The following is a 20,587-nucleotide window of genomic DNA, read 5'->3' as shown; positions in this document are numbered from 1 at the left end:
TCTTTTTTTCCCCCTGTTTGAGCTCACACATACTCGGGCTGCGTTAAGAACATATGAAGCTGTGTTCTGTGTTTGCTTTAAATTTACAGATCTATCAATGGYCAGTCTGCACCACATGTTAGCAGGGCAGTTTTGGAGATTCTGACCACATTAGCCAGGCAGTAAATGAGATGAGATAATTGGCTTTGTTGAAAATTTATTTAGAGGGCAAAATTGTTTTTCAGCTGGATTTATCAGGCTGATTGTGCCAGTGTTGGGAGAGCCAAAGACTAATGGTGGTGCAAGATAAGGTTTGGAAGATCTGATTGAAAGAGAAAGAAGGACCTTCTCCTTACTTTTGGCACTAATTGTGCCTTTATGTTGGTGACTACAAAACTATACCCTTGCAATTTTTCATATGTGCTTTTGATTCAGTGCCTCTGCAGGRTTATAATTTCTAGTTCATTAGAACTAGAGGAGCACTATGGTGGGGTTTTTCCCAATGCCTGGGAACATTGTAGTGCTGCACAGATCATATGCAAATATGGAGTTAGACTGTGGAGTCTGAAAAGGATACATTTATTTTTAGTAATAATTGCAAATCTAAGTTAGTAAGGTCCCATAAATACCAATACTTGGCAATTTCACTTTTTGTCTGGTGCTGTAACTTTTACAAGTCTCACAAAACATGGATTTTTGAATGCTTTTGTACATATGTTATTTTGACTTTAGGTAGGCTTTTCTAGTTTTTGTAGCTTGTTTTGAAAGTTCTGGTGGAACTTTATTTGTGGTTTGCCTTTTCTTACCTCTTTATTTTTTTTAATGGGAGGAAAAATGATTCACCAGAAACATTAATGTATCCAGCTTATCCCATACTGCTTCTGTTCTCCCAGCAACAGAAGTTTATATTCGCCGGCAAAAGTATTGCCAGTGAAGTAATTGTTTTTGTCTGACAAATTTTTAGAGCTTCACTTATAAGAACTCATTGATTTTCATTAACTTTGGGTTTCTGGGACATGACTTTAGTGTTTGTGTGATATTTTTTTTTTGTTTCTCCATTATTGATTTTTTTATAGATATATGTGTGTGTGTGTGTTTGTGTATTTGCTTGTTTGTTTCCTGGTGCTTTTGTTGTCAGATGCTATRCTTCCATAAAAATTAATGAAAACAATGAACCTTGGAAAAGCCAGCTTAATATTTTGACTTAATTAAATTACTATCATTTAATCTATCCTGGTTGTCATCAATATCTTGATGACCTAGACTTTTCTTTCCACATGTTAGGCACCAAAGAAAATGCTTCCTTTTTGAAGTGGGAAGTTTTGCTAGGTTGTCCTCTAAACAGATCTCTCAGAAGAGTCACATACTTCCCTTGTCTGTCTTTTTTTACTCTGTGCTTGGGCACTTTTAATAATCATATCAAGAGAACTGAATTTGACTCTTGTCAGGAAAAGTCTTGGTGAAAGCTGATAGCCTGCAATTCAATTAGAAGGCTGATTTCTGAATATGGAAGCTGTTTGTGGTTGTCCTTTGTTTGAGGGCATGGATGTGTGTGAATACAGGGTAGGCATACCCTGTCATCCACATTTTTGAGATGTTTTTTTATCAGGAAGTGAACTCTCGGTGAGGAATCTCTTACCATCCCACTCATTTTGCATAGCAACTTTTCAAAATAGCCTTGAGTGAGATTTCTATGCTCTCAGAATGATTCGTCTTGTAGACTAATAAATAATGASTGGATAACAGGGCAGATGAGTTAAATGAGCATTGATAAGTCTTGTCAGTTAAAATTAATRTGGGTAAATGGGGAAAATATCTTGATGTATATGGATCATTTTAAACGGTTTTTAACAGCTTGTTTCCTATGCTTGAGACTACTGGAGGTAAACATCCAAATTCCCTTGTCAGTGAGATTTAGTAGTTTCATGGTTTGGATTGTTCAATTTCATTTTTATTTACAGGTTGGAAAACTTAGATTAAATTCAAACTTTTGTATTCTCAGGGTACTGCTGATCTRTGCAATAGTTAGGCAGTACTTCTGTCTTAGTAATCAGATGTTYTGTGCTGTCAGCTTGCATTTCTTTATAACCTGATTTTTCCCGTTCTATTTATAGGCATAACTGGTGTCACAAATTAAAGGGTTGCCTAACAGTTCTTATCTTACTCTTACTGTTTATGCTTTTGCCAAACTATACCTSTATGACCCCAAAAAGCCAGCTCAGCTGGTCAGAGCATGGTGCCAATAACACCAAGGTTGTTGATTCACTGAAGAGTTGGACTCCATGATCGTTGTGTGTCCCTTCCAACCCAGACTTTTCTGTGATTACTCCTGAAACTCATCTGTTGTGAGATCAGAACARGGGGAAAGGGTGTGATTTTGCTGTGGCATTACTTCAGGAGTGTTTTTATGAAGCATTTGTGCAGTCCCCAGGTTTTGAAGCAAGGTGCTGAAGCTCTGTGAAATGAGGTGAAAGGCAGCCTTTTAGAAAGKTTATGATCCTTGTTCTTGGTTAAGATGTGCTCCTTCTTGGTYTTGGGATAAACCTTTGAAAAGGAGTTGGTATAGCTGTAGTATAGTATATAGCTAAAATTACTGGTGGCCTTGAGGAGCTGCTTTCTGACAGCCTTTAATACTTGCCAAGATATCCTGTTGGATCTTTTTAAGAGCAGCCAAGAATATTCCAGACTGTGGGGTTTTGGGTCTTTGTGCTTTTTCAGAGGTAGTTTGTTGGTGCTGACCACTTCTYGTAATATACTGGGCAGCATATGTAGATCTGCACTCATAATGTTTTGTGGTGGGCACTGCTCCTCACCTGTGGGAAAAGGAGCTTTACAAAGAAATCTTGTATTTGTGGTGCAAATACAAATTCTGTGTTTCCCATTGCCTCTGAGAGCTGCGTGTTCATTTGGAGAAGCAGTGATTCCTATCAAAGATTGGCCAAGTGAAAAAAATACGTGCATATTTTGTATGTAATCTGGAAAATCATTTGTTTCAGGTACTGAGCAGTACAGTGAGTACACAGGCTATGCAGAGACTTACCGGTGGTCAAGGAGCCATGAAGATAAGACTCCCAGGTAAAGTTCCACATAAGTATTTTAAGTGAAGGAATAAATATATGTTAGAAACTTGAAAACTTGGTACTTTTAAGTATTTTCTAGCACTTGCCTTAATAAGATACTTGCTTGATGTTKTTCCATTCAGTAGAGCCAACAAGCTAAGAAAGTTATATCATATTGGTAATGCCATACTAATGCTAGTAAGTGGTACCTGCCTCTATGTCAGTTTTTAAACCATCTTTTACAGTTTAGAGATATATGTATTTAATGCACATTTTGGTTAAGATACTGACTGAACTGTGGTTTGCAGTGTCATAAGAAATTTGACAATGCCTCGGATGCCACAGTGATGTGTGGCAAAATGAGAATCAATACCATGAATCAGAGCAGCAAGCTCTGAGCTCTTGAGTTTATTTCTCCAGCGATGTCATTAGAGTATATACACAAAATTATTCATTTGGTATAGAAACATACACAGTGTACTCTCATTTAAATGTTGGAGGAAGACAGAGGAACACTGACCTTGCAGTGTTCTTATGTACTTGATAAATAGTTCTGTGTGATTAGATTTGTTTCACGTTCCAGCCCAAAGTCTAGCCAAAGTATTTCTAAATTTATGGGGAGGTCTGTCTCATTTCTGATTATGCTTTCATTCCCAACCCCCAAAGAAAAAGGGCTCCATTGTCTGTTATGAGTTCACCTTTTCAGCTACTTCTAACAGAGAAGCTCTGCAGGGAATTGCTCATTTTGAATCAGGGTTATATGGCTGATATGAAACAACTAATGTCATCTACTTTTCTCCCCTCCAATTTTAGGGATGAATGGCAGCGCCGCTACACTGAAATTGTTGCTATAGATGCATTTCATTTCAGACGTTTCCTTGATCAGTTTGGTCCAGAGAAAATTAGAAGAGAGCTCAACAAGGCCAGTAACTTGTTACTACAGCTTGCAGTATAATATTTATAGAACCTTTTCAAATATTTTTRTATGATTGTCTTTATCTAAAGAAATTCTTGCATTGTTGTGTCTCATATGACAGGTTTTTGCTGTCCAATGTTAAAGCAAAAGATTGTCAAATATGTTTCTTATCCTTTGATGTGCATTCACAAATATAAATGCAACTTGGATATACATTTTGTTAACTCTTCCCTGTCCTGCTTCTAAATGACAGGCTGAGATTTGTTCATCAGGGAGAAGAGAAGGCTTCAGGGAGCCATTCTTTTATCCATCCAGTACTTGAAGTGGCTTATAAAAAGAAGTGAGAGGGACTTTTTATATGGGCAGACAGTGACAGTACAAGGAGCCAGTGTTTTTAAACTGACAGGGGACAGGTTTAAATTAGATATTAGGAAGAAATTCTTTTCTGTGAGGGTGGTGAGGCACTGGAACAGGTTGCCAAGGGAAAAGCTGTGAATATCCCATCCCTGGTAGTGTTCAGTCCCCGGATGGGTGGGGCGCTGAACAACCTGACCTAGTGAATGGCTTCCCAGCTCTTGGCAAGGTGATATGTAAGGTTCCTTCCAACTGAAGCTAKTCTGTGATTCTAAATTATGAGTTCTTTCCTTATGACTTGTGCTGTTGAATCCTACTCAGCTGTGCAGTTAAGGTGGAAAAGGAGGTGCCTCATGTTTTAACGTTGGGCAGTTCATCAATATGGTGCCACTTTCTTTTCTTCCACCTTTCTTCCTTGCTCTTGACATAGTGCCCGAGAGTTTGCCTTTTCCTAAATTGATGTCTTCTTGAGATCAGATCCAGCAGTTCATAAATCCCCTTTATTCTAACAGTAATTGTAAGGGCTGTTGCAACTGCATATGTGTATATACATGCCAGTTAGAGCTTACAGACTTCAGAAGACTGACAAGCAGGCCAGTTTTAATCCTTTTTAAACAAAACTTTTAGGCTGACATTCAAAACCAGCACACTTCTTACTAATGATTTGTGCATATTGTTAATCATTATCATCATATATTCAAAATTGTCAGTCCTTGAAACTGCCCTAAGTCAGCTGTGTGTGTACAAAACTGCACTTTGCAGTGACTGTGGTCCTTGGTAATCTCACATATCAAAGTTTCCAGGCTGAAGAGCTCTTTGACAGGGGAAGCTGGAACTGTGGTGGGTGTCTTTTTACTGTCTTCTCTGTCATCCCTAATTTGGGATCTTGTCCTAAAATAAGATATCAGAGATGTTTCCCAGTCCTTGGTCTCTGCCCTGGATTATGTGCTGTGTAATATTTGGAACCATTTCCCAAGCTGTGGCAGGTGCTTTATCATCTGCATAACTGAGGTTTTCCTGTYATTTGTTTTTCTTTTTGTTTTGCTGCTGCTTGTTGAAGCTAAAGCAGTCTTCTCCCAGCTTTTAAGGATGTACTTTTTCAGTGACTAGTAATTGCTATCAGTGAGTTGTTTATGGTAATGAGACCTTAACTTTCAACCTGTGCCAACATTTCAAGGCCTTTGCTGTTATCCCATGCACAAATTTTATCTCCTAACATGCTGTGTCTGGAATCAGTCTCCAGTTCACAAAGCAGATTTTGTTAAGTTAATAAGGTTAATGGGGCAGAATTAGGGCCTTGCATGGCCAGTGTAAGGCATAGATAACGAGAGCTGTGTGGCCTGTTCTAGCAGAGCCAGTGCTGTTTTCCCTGGGCAGTGGAGTACAAGAATGCCAATTCAGTTATACTCTACTCATGTGCTAATTTTGGGATCAAAATGTGCTAATGAGTCTCCTTAGTGTGCTTCTGCATTTGCAGATGCAGTGGTTCTCTGCTTTTGCTTGGATGTTGAATATAAGAGCTCAGTGCTACTGTGGCTAAAGCCTTCTGCTTTCTGCAGTACAGGAGGGTATAGAATATTATAGGATGTATTTTAAATAAATTCAAACATAGGAGCACACCGCCCTAATTCTCAGCTGGAAAGGGAATATACCTCCTCAAAATGATGTACAGTGCTGAAGGACTGATTTAAATTAGTTGTAAAACCTTAGCATCTTGGCTAAAGTAACATTCATCGGCTCGTTTCTTCATGGTTGGTAATGAAATTAGCCCTAAAAAAGACAGCTAAGTAGAATTTGTAAACGTCACTGATATCATATTACAAAATTCTGATTACTTACWTCAGTGAACTTACGATTTGCCTACAATTTTCAATTTTTTGATTTGGTTGAGATTTTTAAAATAAATTGTGCTAGATCACTGCAACTTTTATAATGTTGGTTTGGCTGAWGTTTTATGAGGACTGATTGGTATTTAAAGAAAATTTTAAATCCGAGTTAATTATCCATTCAGGCTATCCTGAAGTTTCATGAAGCTGTGATTAAATGCCTGAGGCTCAGCATCTCTCATAATTTTTAACTTGGGTCTAAATAAGGCGAAAGTCTTCCTGCCTTAATTTTTTTTTTTTATTGATGTTAAATTTAAAGGAAGACTAATGGTATATTAAAGAAGTTTGAAGTTGGCCTTGCTAGAAGACAATACTGATGATTGTTATCATCTTATTGTTTGAAAGTATCACGTCAGGTTGCCTGTCAAATTCATGTCTGACTCTTGTCTGCATGCAGGCCTACTGTGGCTTCTCTCGACCCAACGTTCCACCTCAACATCTCTCTGCAATAGCCACAGGAAACTGGGGATGTGGTGCCTTTGGAGGGGAYTCCCGATTAAAAGGTAAATTGTAGCAATTAGTTAATGTTAAGATTAATCAAATAACTTATATTTTCATCCTTGGCCACGTGTTTTTGTTCAAGTACATTTTTTGCTTTTGTTCGAATTAATATTTTTTTTGCCAAGAAATGGCATTCTGTAGAATTGGTTCATTAKTGTTGATCTTTAGGCTGTGAGTAATTTGGCCTTAAACAATAAAAAAGCATTGTACTCTCTTCTTTATGCTTTTTTCAGTTTAAAGTTTGAGGTAAGCTGTGATGGTGAAATGCTGGGTTTGCAAGGACTTGTAGCACTGAAACCTTCCAAACATGCAGCTTCAGTTCAGAGAAGAACATGTTCATTGCAGTTGTCAGTCTTATAAATCAATTGACCTTTCTRGAGCTGTCTTTTTAGATTCTGCCTGAAATTCATATCTCTGCAAAGCTGTTTAAAGTACCTGGTAATTTGCAAGGCTTCACAAATTTGCTGGCAATGCTTAATGTTTAGTTTTCCTCCTTGATATATTGCTGTGTGCCAGAGAGGTTTCCAGTCACTCAGACATGCTGCTTTCTTTCCTGACTTGCCTGCTATATCACTCACTTTCTCATGTTCTTTTATATTTATTAGAGTATTTATAATTCAGCACATATCTCATGCCTACATTCATTTAAGACCTTTCCTGTCAATTCAACAACTGATGGATCCTGACATGTAAATTCATATCGTGGTTCATATAATTCTAAATAGAAATCCTTTTTTTTGTTGTTGTTTCCAAACATTTGGAGAGTATTTRAAATTTGCTTTTCAGAACAGCTTTAGATATCTACATTGAGGCAGTCATCAGGCTACCAGCTTCATTAGTTTTCTTTCTCAATGTGCTTAATTCTTAAACCATCTATTTTTTYCTCAATGCTTACTGAGTTCCTGGCAATTGTTTTTTGATTTCCATTAGCGAAATTAGGCTGCCAGATGCATATCTCATCAATATCAGGACCAGTATTTATTGTAGGATCTGATTATACTTGATTTATGTTAGGAAGGTTTAATAAAGACTTTAATTTGCATAGGGTCTTGAATCTGTAATATCCCATGTATATTTTTTGATGTAGAAGAAGGGATGTCAGTACAGCCATTCCTTCAGGTGCAAATCCAGAAGTTAAGGGGGGGTCACATCAGCTGGGTGCAAGGGACAAGAGAGCTCAGATCCTTCTAGACCCCGTTACCAGAGCCTCTATTGCTCTTCCTGTGATGCTTCTTTCTGTATCAGTAGCACGGAAATTTCCTAAGGTATTGTGTATCATTAATGTCCAGAAGATTGTGAAGTCTGGTTCTGGACAGAAATTTTGATCCTTGTTTCATAAGATCCATAGCAATTCAAAATAAACARTAGGGTATTTTTAATACCTTGTAAAGTGAAACTGCATTGTTTGTTTGGAATGGATAATAAGATTCATTAGGTTCTGTTCCCATATGCAAGCTAGTTAATTAGACTCTTTAAAAGCTGAACTACTGAAGCTTTACTAAATCCACAGCTGGTTCAGTAGTTTAATTAAAATATCATTCCCAGATAGAGATTAATTTCACATGTGAATCGTGTAATTTATAATTCTGGCTAYGGGTTTACAAGAGGATTTTTTTTGATTAAAGAATGCAGTGTTTTAATAGGTCTCTCTTTAAAAATGTGAAAGATTCTTGAGCTGAGCTCTGAACAGCTTTCTATTTAGTTTCCACTAGCAGGTGGTAATGCACTATGTACACTGTTGTATTTAAAATCAATCTTTACAAAGACAATATTAATCACATTTCAATCAACTCTACTTATTGAGTAGGAAAAGAATTAATATCAGAGCTGCACCAACAGGCTATGAAGTAAGACAAGCTGCAGCAGATGAAATAGTTGCTGGGGTCCATTGTTTGGACTGTTTAGTTCCCTGAAATGAACCTGTGATTCATTACACACCTCTGTGGCACTCCAGCCTGGCAGTGCTGGCTGGTGAAAAAGCTGCACTCTTGTAAGTTTAGTGCTGCCTAGAAGGGTCCTGGTTTTYCTTCTCCCCCTAATTGTTTCTACTCCCCCTTTGTTGTTCTTGGCTCTGTGGTCTGGTGCCCACCCTTGCCTCAGCTCTGGCTCTTAGCAAACCTTTCACTCAGCCAATTCAGCTGCTGTTCTAGCAGAAAACAGCTTTTATTCTTCATCTATAACTTTTCTGCCAGTTTGGTGAATGGAATTGGCACAATGATGTCTGATGAGCTGCAGGAAAGTCAGGAGCTGGGTGAGAAGTGGACCAGGGCTACTTTTTCCAATTGCWGTGGCTCATTCGCCTGGCTCAGCTGCACTATTGATCTATACCTCAGATGAGTTCTCAAGGTGAATCTTCAAAAAACTGTTTCCAAGATAGGAAACATTTTTCTTCCTTTTACATATAGCAGAACCAAGTCTGTCTATATTGTAATGTTAGCTGTTGGCAGAACTTGGGATGCAGCTTGGACCAATGAGTTTGACAGGAAGTGGGAGGTTAAATAATGTGAATTGCATTGCTGACATCACCCTCATAGGTCAGARTAAGCCATCGTACTCCATGCTGCATATTTCTGTTGTAGGTATGATGGACACCTTMAATTGTGCAGAATGAGGCTGCAGAACCATACATCTCTGGAAGCTAGAAAGTGGGTCAGCTCCCACTTTCCATAGCTTACCTAGTGAAAGGGTTGGCTCCATTCCTTCTGACAGGTGGCACAGAATATAAATTGCCAAGTGCCCATGGATGCTTTTTACCCCACTGTCTCTGGCTATACATGCARCTCAAACCAGGATGGAAGGTGCTGCTCTGCTGCCTTAGGCTGTCACAGGCATTTATTGGCTGTGTGCTGCTTGGAGGCAGACATGGACCAAAATAAACCCCTCTCAGTTTAAGCACACTGTTTATCTGGAAAGTAAGGGTGGATGTCACTAACAGTTTTAGCAGAATGCTTCAACACTCTTGACTTGCAGTGCCCAGCATTCTTTATTTAAAAAGTGGAAGTATTACTTACCTATCCATTGTTTGTACTGCTTTGCAGCATCCACGTGGAAATGGATGCTATGATAGTTTGCTGTAAACTTAGGCTGTGCTTTTTTCCTTCTGCAATTGTTTTATCCTGTGTTCTTGTGTAATCTTTTTTCATTGTTTCAGCCTTAATTCAGATATTGGCAGCTGCTGAGGCTGGACGTGATATTGTTTATTTTACCTTTGGAGATGTGGAGCTGATGCGGGACATTTACAGCATGCATACTTTTCTCTGTGAGAAGGGCCAAACTATTGGTGAGCAAAAAAAAATCTTTGTGTGCAGAAAAGAGGCATAACCATCTCTATAAGTAGAACTTTTCCAATATAAATTCTTGTCACCAAATCCTAAACACAAGCAAATGGGTCTCAGTTTATTTGTACCCGTTTTCAGAATGGGAAACTCTCTGATTTGGGATCAACTGCACAGTACTAATCGGTTAGAAGACTTCTAGTATGTTTTTCTAATTCACTTGGGAATTATGCTGTAGAAAAATGCAGGTACATGTGGTAGGTAGAAGATTTGAAAAGCTTTCAATATATAACTCATTGATGTTTCGAAAAGGGAAGAGTTGCTTAGGTATTCTCGATACAAATTTGTCTTCTAGTGGTTCTGTCCTGATCCTGCAAGATGTGGTCTGATGGGTTATTCAGTAGCAATACAAGAAAAGCAGTGTGTCCATTGTCATATTGTAATTGTGAAATGTCTTGTAGCTTCTGGGACAGAAGCATAAAGCTGGGTAATTGGCAGCACATTTGTAAGTAATGTGTAYGCAAGCCTAATGCTGGGATAGCTTGTGCAGGAAGTTTAGGGAGCCCATCCTRTGTTCTGAACAACCTGCAAACATTCCCATTATGCAGTCATCTGCCTCCACTGTCACTGCCCATTTAGACAGTTCCTAGCTACTGTCTCAAGGTTCATGTGCATTTCTAGCCTTGCCTTGCACCATACATTGCTCATTTCCCATGTTCTTACATGGTGTTTAATGATTTCGTTTTGGTTTTTGAAGGGGACATTTATAGGCTGTTGCTGAGATACTACAATGAACAATGCAGAAACTGTTCTACTTCAGGACCAGATGTCAAGCTGTACTCTTTCATATACAACACCATTGAGTCCTATGCAGATTCTACTGATGATGATGATGAGGATGAAGAAAAAGGGTTGTGTTTTGAAGATTAAAATATATGTATGTGATCAGAATAATGTTTATCTCCTCCCACTGGTATATTGTGTGAATTGCTGGACATAATGAATGAGCTGGCTTAATTTATATTGACTGCATTGGTAGTTATGTATAACACCCAAACTAAAAACCCCACAAACACCTTTGAGAGATGAGATTTGTTTGTTTGATGGTTTCATACATGAAAACCTTGTTCATGTGCGTACAGAAAACATTTTTTTGTAAGTCTTGTTTGCATTATACCTTGTTAAGTAGAATATTTTGGTACACGTGTATTTAACTTGAAATTTCTGAAAAACTTCAGATTTCCCTATACTTCTTTGCCTTCATTTTTCAGAGCTCATGTGTAGATTTCTCGTGGATGCTTAGAGCTGGAGTACCGACTGCCAGCCATTTAATTCCTGGGATGATGTTAGAGAGAAACATTTTAATGATTGCTCTTACTGAAAATTGTCATTATCCCTAAGACTGCCAAGGTACCATCAGTGTTCTTACCAAAGTTTTCATTCACCTTAGAATATCCTAGGTCTAATCTATTTTTTTAATAAGTAGTTAAAATGGAAAAGTTCTGGAGGAGCCAAGAACATTTCAAAACTGCGTGATCTTTACCAAATCAGACATAAAAGCTAACATAAAGAAGTAGAGAAAAAGCAATGAGAATGCGAAAACCAGGAATGTGACCAAAGCAGGAAGCAGAGGTAAAGATTTTYTCTTGAAACTCTTCGATACCATTTTGTTGGTGCTATCTGTTACCACATTGAACAAGGTCTTAGACACGTCACTCTATTGGAAGTTACTCAAGGTTGAGTGCTGCTGGCAATATTTGAGTTAAGGTCTGCTAGTTATGTTTATATTGTCATATCAGTTCTCCCTTATCTCAGTGTGTATATCTGTGAGTGTAACATCCCCATGGGATACATGAGTGAGGAAACAAAGCACATATCAGTAGGAGGAAAATCTGCAGGCTACAGATAAGAACATGAGGTCTTGTTAGGAGTTTTTGCCTGTGTCACTTTAGACATGGGAATAACAGTGAAGAGTTGGCAAAACGTGTAAAACCAGTGKTTTTACTGTCTGTCAATACCAAATTAGTGTTGCCGTAGTACATTAGTAGTTTACACAAAACTGCAGATACATCTGTGATAAAACWTTTTCAGGTCTATGTACAGGGCAAATCCAGTGAGACTTTTGTCTATTAGTAGTTTAAGCCCAGTTTAAGTTTCAGCCCAGATTCCTAAGTTTAACCTCTTCTGTGTTAGATTTTTTTTGTCTGTCATAGTTGCTATTATGAATTAGCAATACAAGTAAAAACTGCAGCAGAAAATGTAGTGACCTAAGTCTTTTAATCAATGAATCCTTTTGAGTTATGTCAGATAAAACTTCTCCAAACCTCAAACACACCACTGTAATTAAATGCTGGAAGCTGTTGGCAGTCTGGCTTAGAATAAATCACTCACTGCTTGAGCTGCTCTGGGAGAAGCAGTGGCAAAGAGCTTGGGTTTATAAACACCTTCAGGGTGCTGTGTCTTGGCATTAATTCTAAGAGCACAACTTGCAGGTGTGTTACTCGGGAAGTGATGGACACGAGGTTTCTTCCTGTTCTTCCCACCAGCTATAGTTTTCTCCACCCCYATCCATTATAAGGAAAAGATTTTGGCTAAAATTTCAAGCATTTTTCTGTGTTTGCAACTTGTGTCCTCAGATTTAGCAGAAATCTTTTCTCTTGCTCCTGGTGTTTCAGCGTTGGCTCAGATTCTGGTAGTAGGTCTAACTGTTTTATKAGTTCTTATTTGGGCATTTAGGTTCAAGTAGGATAGTGCTTCTAGATGCATTGCCRATGATAGATGTACCCTGTGAATTATGACAAGTGATGGAAAACTGGTGCTATCTGCCAAACCTTCTTCACCTTATTACTCAGGATCTCCTACAGAAGAGATGAACAGAATTTGTTCCTAAACAACTGGAAAAAAAAATAACAAAAAGCTTTAGGTGGCTAGATATTACCTCCCCTTTACTATATATGAATACTTCTTCAKTAGTGCAATATTAGTTGTCATTGTGAGAAGTGATTGGTCAGGTATGAAAAATGTACCAAAATATGATGGAATGAAATTCTACTTCAACTCTAGAAACAGAAGAATTGTACTTTGGAGAGATTTTCTGGCTAGCAYTACAGGTATGCAGTTAAAAGAGATCTTGCAGTGTCAAGTGCTTCCAGGATAATCTTAGTCTTTTTATGCAGTCTCTAGTGTCAGTGATACTGAGCATTTTCTAATATGGGGAAGAATRCCTTTTGATTGAGATCATTCATTAGGATATGTTTACCGTACCTTTTTCTCCTGTGAATTATGCTTGTATGGATAAGAATAAAGGAAAATAACTCCTTTGTCTGAAATAGTGATATATCCTGCATTCTATAGTGTGTTCCTGATCTTGTAAAGGGCAACATTGTAAGAATGCTTTGAATATGACTTTCATCACAGGCAGGCTGAAGATTATTTTGTTGTTGTTGATTGTTTGGGGTTTTTTTTTTAAACAAAATAGCCCAGAATTAGTTAACAATGGTGTTACATTCCCATGATGTTCTAATTCAGTAAAGAGCTGAACTGTCCARATTGCTGCATGTCAGCCAAAAAGTGCTCTGCATCTTTCTTTTTCCCTCACACCCACCACTCACCATTTCCAAACTACCTGAAATGTTTCCTTTAGCTGGTGATGCCTTTGGTGCTCTGGGGGAAGTAGCGTGGAATGGAGATGCCAATGATCTCCTTGTGCAGCCTAGAAAGCTTCAGTTTCACTCTTCCAGAAACCTGGTGATGGAGTATTCTGGGTTTGAGATTTTTTTATTATTTTAAGGATGTTTGCTATATGGTTTCCAATAAAAATAAACTTCCTACCAAAACTTTTGTTTTGTACTTTTTAGCAGCTAAATTGAATGCTTAGTATGAAACAACAACAGGCAGTCRTGTCGGTTGCAATGTTGCCTCATGGTCAAGTTTGGTGTCTGAGCACTTCTATTGTTCCTCAGCTCTTGCACCCAAATTACTCAGTTTTGAGGTTTTCTTATCTGATGAGGAGTATCCAATACTGTATATATTAATTTATAAACTGTTGAAGTGTTCTGACATTCTTCTAAACTTACAGTTTATGCACCATTATATTGTATTGATTTTTCTGGATCTGTATGCTAATGTTTACATAATTTTGTAGGAATACAATTAAAAAATTCTGACTGAAGTAATGTTGTGTAATTTGTCACGTAATGTACTTTCCAGGACAGAAGAATTCCAGCACATTTGAATGCACAGGACACAAAACTGCAGATAGTTCTAGCAATGAATTGACACTGAGAGCTGAGAAATTTATTCTTCCTGTACCATATTGTGGTGGTTGCTTCTGTTTGCATAGCAGTGTAAAAAGCAATTAACTACTGTAAACTGGAAAGGTGTCAACATGAGTGTGAAGTTTCATTTGTGTGTGTGGCCATGTGCAGATATTCTGGTGTTCCCAAGTATTTGGTAAGCAAGTAAATATTGGATTATTCAAGTTATTGAATTTCATGAAGGAAGTGTCACTAAATAAAAGCAAATAACGCCCCCCCAAATATAGAAATAATTAACATGTTGTATAAGGGTTTATATGTTTTGTAAGAGTGGGGCTGAAATCCTCCTAAATAAARCCATTTCAAACTTTTTCCAAAATGTTATTTTAAGACAGTAAGGAATTATTTTTTTAGCATTACAGAAAATTAGGATTAAAATATGATGTGATTTCTCCTGAGATTTTCTATGTAGCTGTGCTTATGAAGATTGCAGTGCTGGTTCTAAAGGATTTTGTCCATCAAACAGCAGCAGTGGGAGCAAAGACAGTGACTGACACATCTGGGGGAGCAGGAATGAGCAGGTGGGTCATGGCTGAGCAGGGAGTTCCCTGCACTGTGCTCAGATAACTCTGCTCATGGAAATGGCCAAAGGGTCCCACGCTCCACAGGCAGTGTTTGGCTAAGTGCTGGMTGGGTTGGGGTGACGGGCTTTGGTTGTGTGACACCTGGGTAGGGAGAGAAGGGTCGATTCCCTTCATGRTGTACCTTGGAAATCCCAGGTGCAGGGGAGGCAGAATGCTCAYGTTGTGCTGCTGCACAGCAGAAGCAGCTGCCAGTCTCTCCTGTCCCAARCTGTCACTGGTCTCACTGTAACCAGCAAACACCCTCAGGAATACACTTTATTAATTCTTTTAAGATGGAGATAACCCTGGGGATAAAGCACAATTGCAAGGGCTGCTTCACCATGGACTTTTCCTGGTTTTCTCCATGGTTTTCCCACCTATGTTAGTGTTTGGATAGAGGAGTCCTAGACATCTGATTTTCACAACTTTTGATGTTTTTGTTCAGACAGTCTGCATCCTCTCATCCTGAGCAGCTTTCTCTGACAGAAGGATGGACAGATGGATGTCAGACCTTGGGATTCCAAAAGCTGTTACAAGCTCTCTCAGGTTCACTGAGGTAATTGTATATTAGCCAGTGTAGGGTGATGCAGTGTTTGCTCTGGGTGGGTGACTCGGGTTTATTATTCTTTTTTTTTTTCTTTTTAATATTTGCATGAAGTCATCTTTTGCTGTTTTGTGGCAACTCTGTGACAAGAGTCAGAACATCCATAAAATCATGGAGACTGCAAGATGCAACAGCTGTCTGAAAGTGTTGGGTTTTTTAAATGCAGAATTGAGTATTTATGGTCTTGTTTTGTGCTAACAGTGTTTCATGCTCATTTATCATTGCTTAAGTGAGTGTGACCTGGAAGTAGCATAGGAGGTATTTGTCACTGATAACTCCATTACAGCAATACCATCAATTTCTGCTGAGCTGAGCTGTCAGCCAGGGTTTCATTGTGTGGTCCTGCTAAGTGGCACTCGGTCTGCAGCTRAAGGAGGCACTGGTGTGTTCCAGGTCCTCTTGGTGACACTGTGGGACACTGTTGGGAATGGTTGGGGGGTGTGCACTCTGTGCTGTCTATGCACATGCACTGAAGGAGCTGTAAAGAGGCTGGCATGAACCACTGGAGTGTGGATCATTGATAGTGCAGCTTATCAGCTGTAAATCTGGGAAGCAGGGGACAGGAACCTAGAGAGAGAGACACTGGGATTGCACTGGCTTTACAAACTGGCTGTTCTTGATGGCTGGAAGATATCCACAGTTCACACACCTCAGCCTTTTGCAGTCAGCTCTCCTCTCGGATGGATTGTACTGAAAACTCTTTGCACAGCTGTTGTGCCTAAACCCAAGAAAATCTTGAGCTGATTTTTTTCCTGTGGCTTTTATTCAGTAATTAATAGTAAATTGAAAAGGTTGTATTAAAGATACGAGATTTTTTTGCCCTTTTTTTTTCCATCCTTGCATATCTAAGAAGACTGCTTTGTTCAGATTTTTAGAGAAATGGAGTACAATGAGGAAATTTCTTCATTTGGTGTAAAATAGTAAGAGAATGCCTGGTTTGGTAAGATAACTGCAAAGTTTCATCTGCTTCTGCCTAAGTGATAAGCCTTGTTTTGTGTAAATCTCTTGGAAAATTCATGTAAGATGCAGTAAGAACCTGCTTTCTCTGTACAGAACTTTCCACAGAGGCTTTGTCTGTCCTGGGTCTCAAGTTATTTTCAGCTGGAAGGCCCAGTTCAATAATATCTTTTTTTCTTTGGTTTTTAGAGATGCCTTCTGCAAATGATTGGAACTTTCATGCCTACTACAGCTGCTTCCTTTTGYAATTGGTGTTATCAAAGTGAGATTCTGCACAGGTAAAAGCTGCATTTGCTAAACAGGAAGGGAACAAAGGACCAGTGAGGCAGGTTTGTTTTAAAAGTCCATTTTTAGAGTTAACAAGAAACAAGATGTTACCAGTTTGGATCCAAGACATACATATATATGTGTGTTGGCATCCTATGCTATATGCCTGTGCAAATCCTGAACTTCCATTCCAAGGCTAGTTTTGTAGGAAGGCATTAATGACACATTCCAAACTGTTTGTTTCAGTATATCCATGTCATCACTTTTTAAATGTGTCTGACCTTAGCTAAATATTGCAGGCATTATGGGTGTTTTTGCCTGGAAATATGTTTGCTAGGTTCTATGTAAACTGCAGGTTACACTCAGAGCAGTATCTGGAGCCTGTGAAGAATTAAACTCCTGTAAATCCTGTCTGGGTGTGCTCTGTAAAGGCTATTGAGCATCTGACATCTTTTCAGTGTGGAGGACTCGGCCAGGAGGCTACAGGGGGAARCTGCAATCACCTTGCTTAAAGACAGTGCTTTCACCCTTTTTTTACATTCAATGGAGATAGAAAATTATTTTGATTGTTGGGGAACAGTTACTTTTATTCTCAGATATTACTAATAGTACCTGTTAAAAAAATAAACCAGGAAAGCAAAGACAGAATCAGGGGCAAACTTCTATATTTTCACATTTATAACAGTAATCTTAGGTAGTCAGTCACTCTTTAAATGTGATGCTTAGATTCTCTCAGAAAGCATCATCAAGACCAGCTGTAAGGGGGGCAGGGATTATGTTCCCAGTTAGCCTTTAGCTTCAAAGTTTGCAGATCTTTCCAAACAAGGCAGAAAATACTTTCAGGAAGCAACTGATTTTTGTTTCTGTGTTCCTGTTTGCTGGGTTGCCATCTCCTGTTGGTGTCCAAAAAGAAACACCTGTATGGTGTTTGATTGATGTTTTTCACTTGTGGAAGACTGTCCTGCCTGGGTACTGACARCAGTCTTGCTTTGCTTACCAGGGAGAAAAAAAGAAAGGTGATGTTTCTCTGAAAACACCAATGTGAGCTCTGACCATAAGTGTCCGAGTGAATCATGTCTGTTTTGGAGCTCTGTGTGGAAATGACRAAGTTGAGCACTTTACATGTCCAGAATCTTGCAACTTTAGAATTGGGAATGAGAAAAATACCAGTGAGGAACTGAATCCACGTATAGAGAAGGCAGGGTGTCCCCTCTGGCACTACTGGCCTTGCAGAACTGACCAGGGAGAAGAGCACTTTGTCACAGATCTTTTCCCAGGAGTTTAAGCTGCTCCACTCACAAAGAGAACACATTTGTTAAATTAATCTCTTGTGCTGTTTCTACATCAGGTGCTGCCTATGAAAGGACACTTAGGAAAGTTAATGATACTGATCTGTATTATCACTAAGCAGAGAGAAGTTTTGTTTACTTCCRTTTGAAAAGGGAGGGAGCTAAATCAACTCAATAAATAAATTGTRTCCACTTAAGATTTAGATGTAGTTTATGACACCTGCTTCAGAAGAACGCTCTTCCATGGCCTAGCATCAGTGAGGACTTGGCTCCTTTGCACATGTACAACTTGGCTTTCAGATGGAAGTTGATGGGAAGTGCTGAATTTGCTCATTCTTTTTCATCCATCAAAGCATCTTGGCATACCAGATGCAATAAAGGCACTGTATAGATCAAAGTGYTTCATCATGGTGTGAAGTTAATTTTGCTAAGATTTGAAGATGTACCTTTTCAAAATCAAAGGTTAAGAAAATTGCTGTGAATAGCTAAATCCTGTTATTGAATAATGACAATATTTTCTTTAATGTAGTAAGAATTGATTGGATCCGAACCAAAATGTCATGAAAATAAATTAAGGTAATTGTAAGTGTTTCATACCCTTTTATATAAAGGATAAGGTCCTAAAAATTGCATTTTCGAATCCATAGCTAACTCTATCTTCAAAATGCCTGCATTGTTAATTATCTTATTGCAGTTTTAAGTCATTATTTCGCCTGTTGCCTGAGGAATTTTACTGCAGAGCAGTATTAATAAGATGCCAGGAGAACAAATTTCATAACTTAATCTCTGTCATAAACGGAACTCATATAAATAAAGTGGCATTTTCATTCATAACTAAATGACCTGCAGCAAATGTGGGTCAGGAGTGAAAGGATGCTTGATTCTACATTCTGTGGAAAAACAGAACTTTCGCATTTTGAGGAGAACGGTGAGAAAAATTACAATCAGTGTCTTCTGGATATGGACTGAACATACCACAACCTTGAGAAAAGAAGGCTTCTAATTCATCCACATAGTACATCTCAGCTAAGTGGCATTTCGACTTTACTGTTTGTGATGACAATTTCTTGATTGATTGAGTCCACCCCTCCCTCATTCTGCCAATTCCAGGTACACAAAAACCAGCAGCCAAGCCCAGCAGATTGAATTTAAAATGCAACAGATTTGGAGCTTTTTTTTCCTTATCTGAAATTGGACTCCTTGATTGTGAGCAATCATGAGGACAGGATGTTTCTAATGACGACTAAGTACCTCCTAAAGTCATATGACTTTGGCATCTGTGGCTCTAAATTTTTTGACTGATTTTTTTTTTTTTTTTTTTTTTTTTTTTTTTTGGGGGGGGGGGGTGTTGGTTTTGTTTTAAAGTTTTTGAAGTCTTAAAATTGTTTCCAGTCACGGGCATGAGAGCTGGAAACCCTCAGATGAACCTGCACCTTCTGCATGTCAGTTTTGGAAGGGTTTTTTTTCACTGACTGACAGCAGGCACCCCCTTTGCTTACTAGGAAAGGCTTTGACCCTTTGTTTGGAGTTGGAAGGTTTTTAAGGCTAATCAAATTTCTGTTTGCTTTATACAAATGTCCCCTTCTTTTTGCCCCAAATCTTGATTACATGTGACCTTGAGAGCCTCAAAATGTTAATAAATTCCTCTGAGATTGGTTAATGTTACAGTCCAATGTAAAATTGGAAAGATGAAAGATGTTTATGAAAGATGAAAGATGGTTATGACCAAAATAAGGCATTTATATATTTAAATGAGCAGGGAAGGCTTTGCTGTTCTGAAAATTCCTGTGGCGGTGACCTGACAGAACTGTGTCTTCAGGGAATTGAATCTGACTTAGAGCTCTGATCTCTAATGATACTTGGCCAATGTTTTATTGGATGATGCAACACAGGAATGGATGGATCACAATAACCAGCGTCGTGAAATAGCAAATAACTCCAGGTATTCTCTGCTACATTAATACTTCTCCAGGGCTGAGACATAACACAAGCAGCAGTTAGTGGCCTAAGTATCATAATGTTGTAGTTTGTAGCTTCTGTCTTAGAGCTTTTCCAAAAACGAGTACGGGTAATGCACCCAGGCAGGGAAAATTCTCTGTTGTGGGGTGAAATGAGAAGCTGAGGGACCCCTCCTGAGTGTCCCTTGCTCWGCCAGTGCCCAGCAGACACAGGCAGCACCGTTTCCTTGCCGAGGTCAAACACACTGCACAAACCGGTCCTGGTGGGTGACAGCCGCGTGTGTTTTGTCCCACGCTTGAGAAGCTGTGAATTCCTTGTAAAAGCCTCTTTGTTTACACGGGTGCTTGCCTTCTGTTTGTGTGTTTGTGTTGCGGGCTGACGCTCCTCAGCAGCGTGTGGCCGATGAGCTCAGCCTGGCCCGAGAGCTTCACCCTGTCTGAGGGAGGAGCCGTAACTCACCGCGGGGCTCGCTCCCGCTAAGCTCCTGTCACAGGCGGAGCGCCGCTGGTGACAGCGTGTGCCAGCCATGCTTAGTGGCTTTAGAATATTGACTGAACTGCCAGATCCAAACTCATTTACTTAAGGCTTGGGCTAATCACAGTCCCCAAAGTGACATGCAGTCCTTGCTCTTCGTAGCTACATCCTTCTCGTGCTACACGGTC

The 20,587-nt window shown here is 39.0% G+C and overlaps 1 protein-coding gene across 2 annotated transcripts in view; it reads left to right on the top strand.

Moving 5' to 3' along the window:
* The window catches only part of PARG (poly(ADP-ribose) glycohydrolase), a 59,300-nt gene extending 45,159 nt beyond the window's left edge, over positions 1–14,141 (top strand). For both annotated transcript variants that reach the window (XM_057371387.1, XM_057371386.1), the window contains exons 14-18: positions 2,976–3,054; positions 3,852–3,960; positions 6,592–6,697; positions 9,847–9,975; positions 10,728–14,141. In XM_057371387.1, the coding sequence (XP_057227370.1) occupies positions 2,976–3,054; positions 3,852–3,960; positions 6,592–6,697; positions 9,847–9,975; positions 10,728–10,900 (596 nt within the window). In that variant the 3' untranslated portion in view covers positions 10,901–14,141. The remainder of the gene's footprint in view (positions 1–2,975; positions 3,055–3,851; positions 3,961–6,591; positions 6,698–9,846; positions 9,976–10,727) is intronic.
* Positions 14,142–20,587: the final 6,446 nt, after the last annotated feature.

This window comes from Malurus melanocephalus, unplaced genomic scaffold (genome assembly GCF_030028575.1).
Source record: "Malurus melanocephalus ecotype Western Australia unplaced genomic scaffold, MMel_1.1 scaffold_146, whole genome shotgun sequence".
NCBI lineage: Eukaryota > Metazoa > Chordata > Aves > Passeriformes > Maluridae > Malurus > Malurus melanocephalus.
Note: the sequence above shows the minus strand (reverse complement) of the source record. Positions and strands in the feature narration are given on the sequence as shown.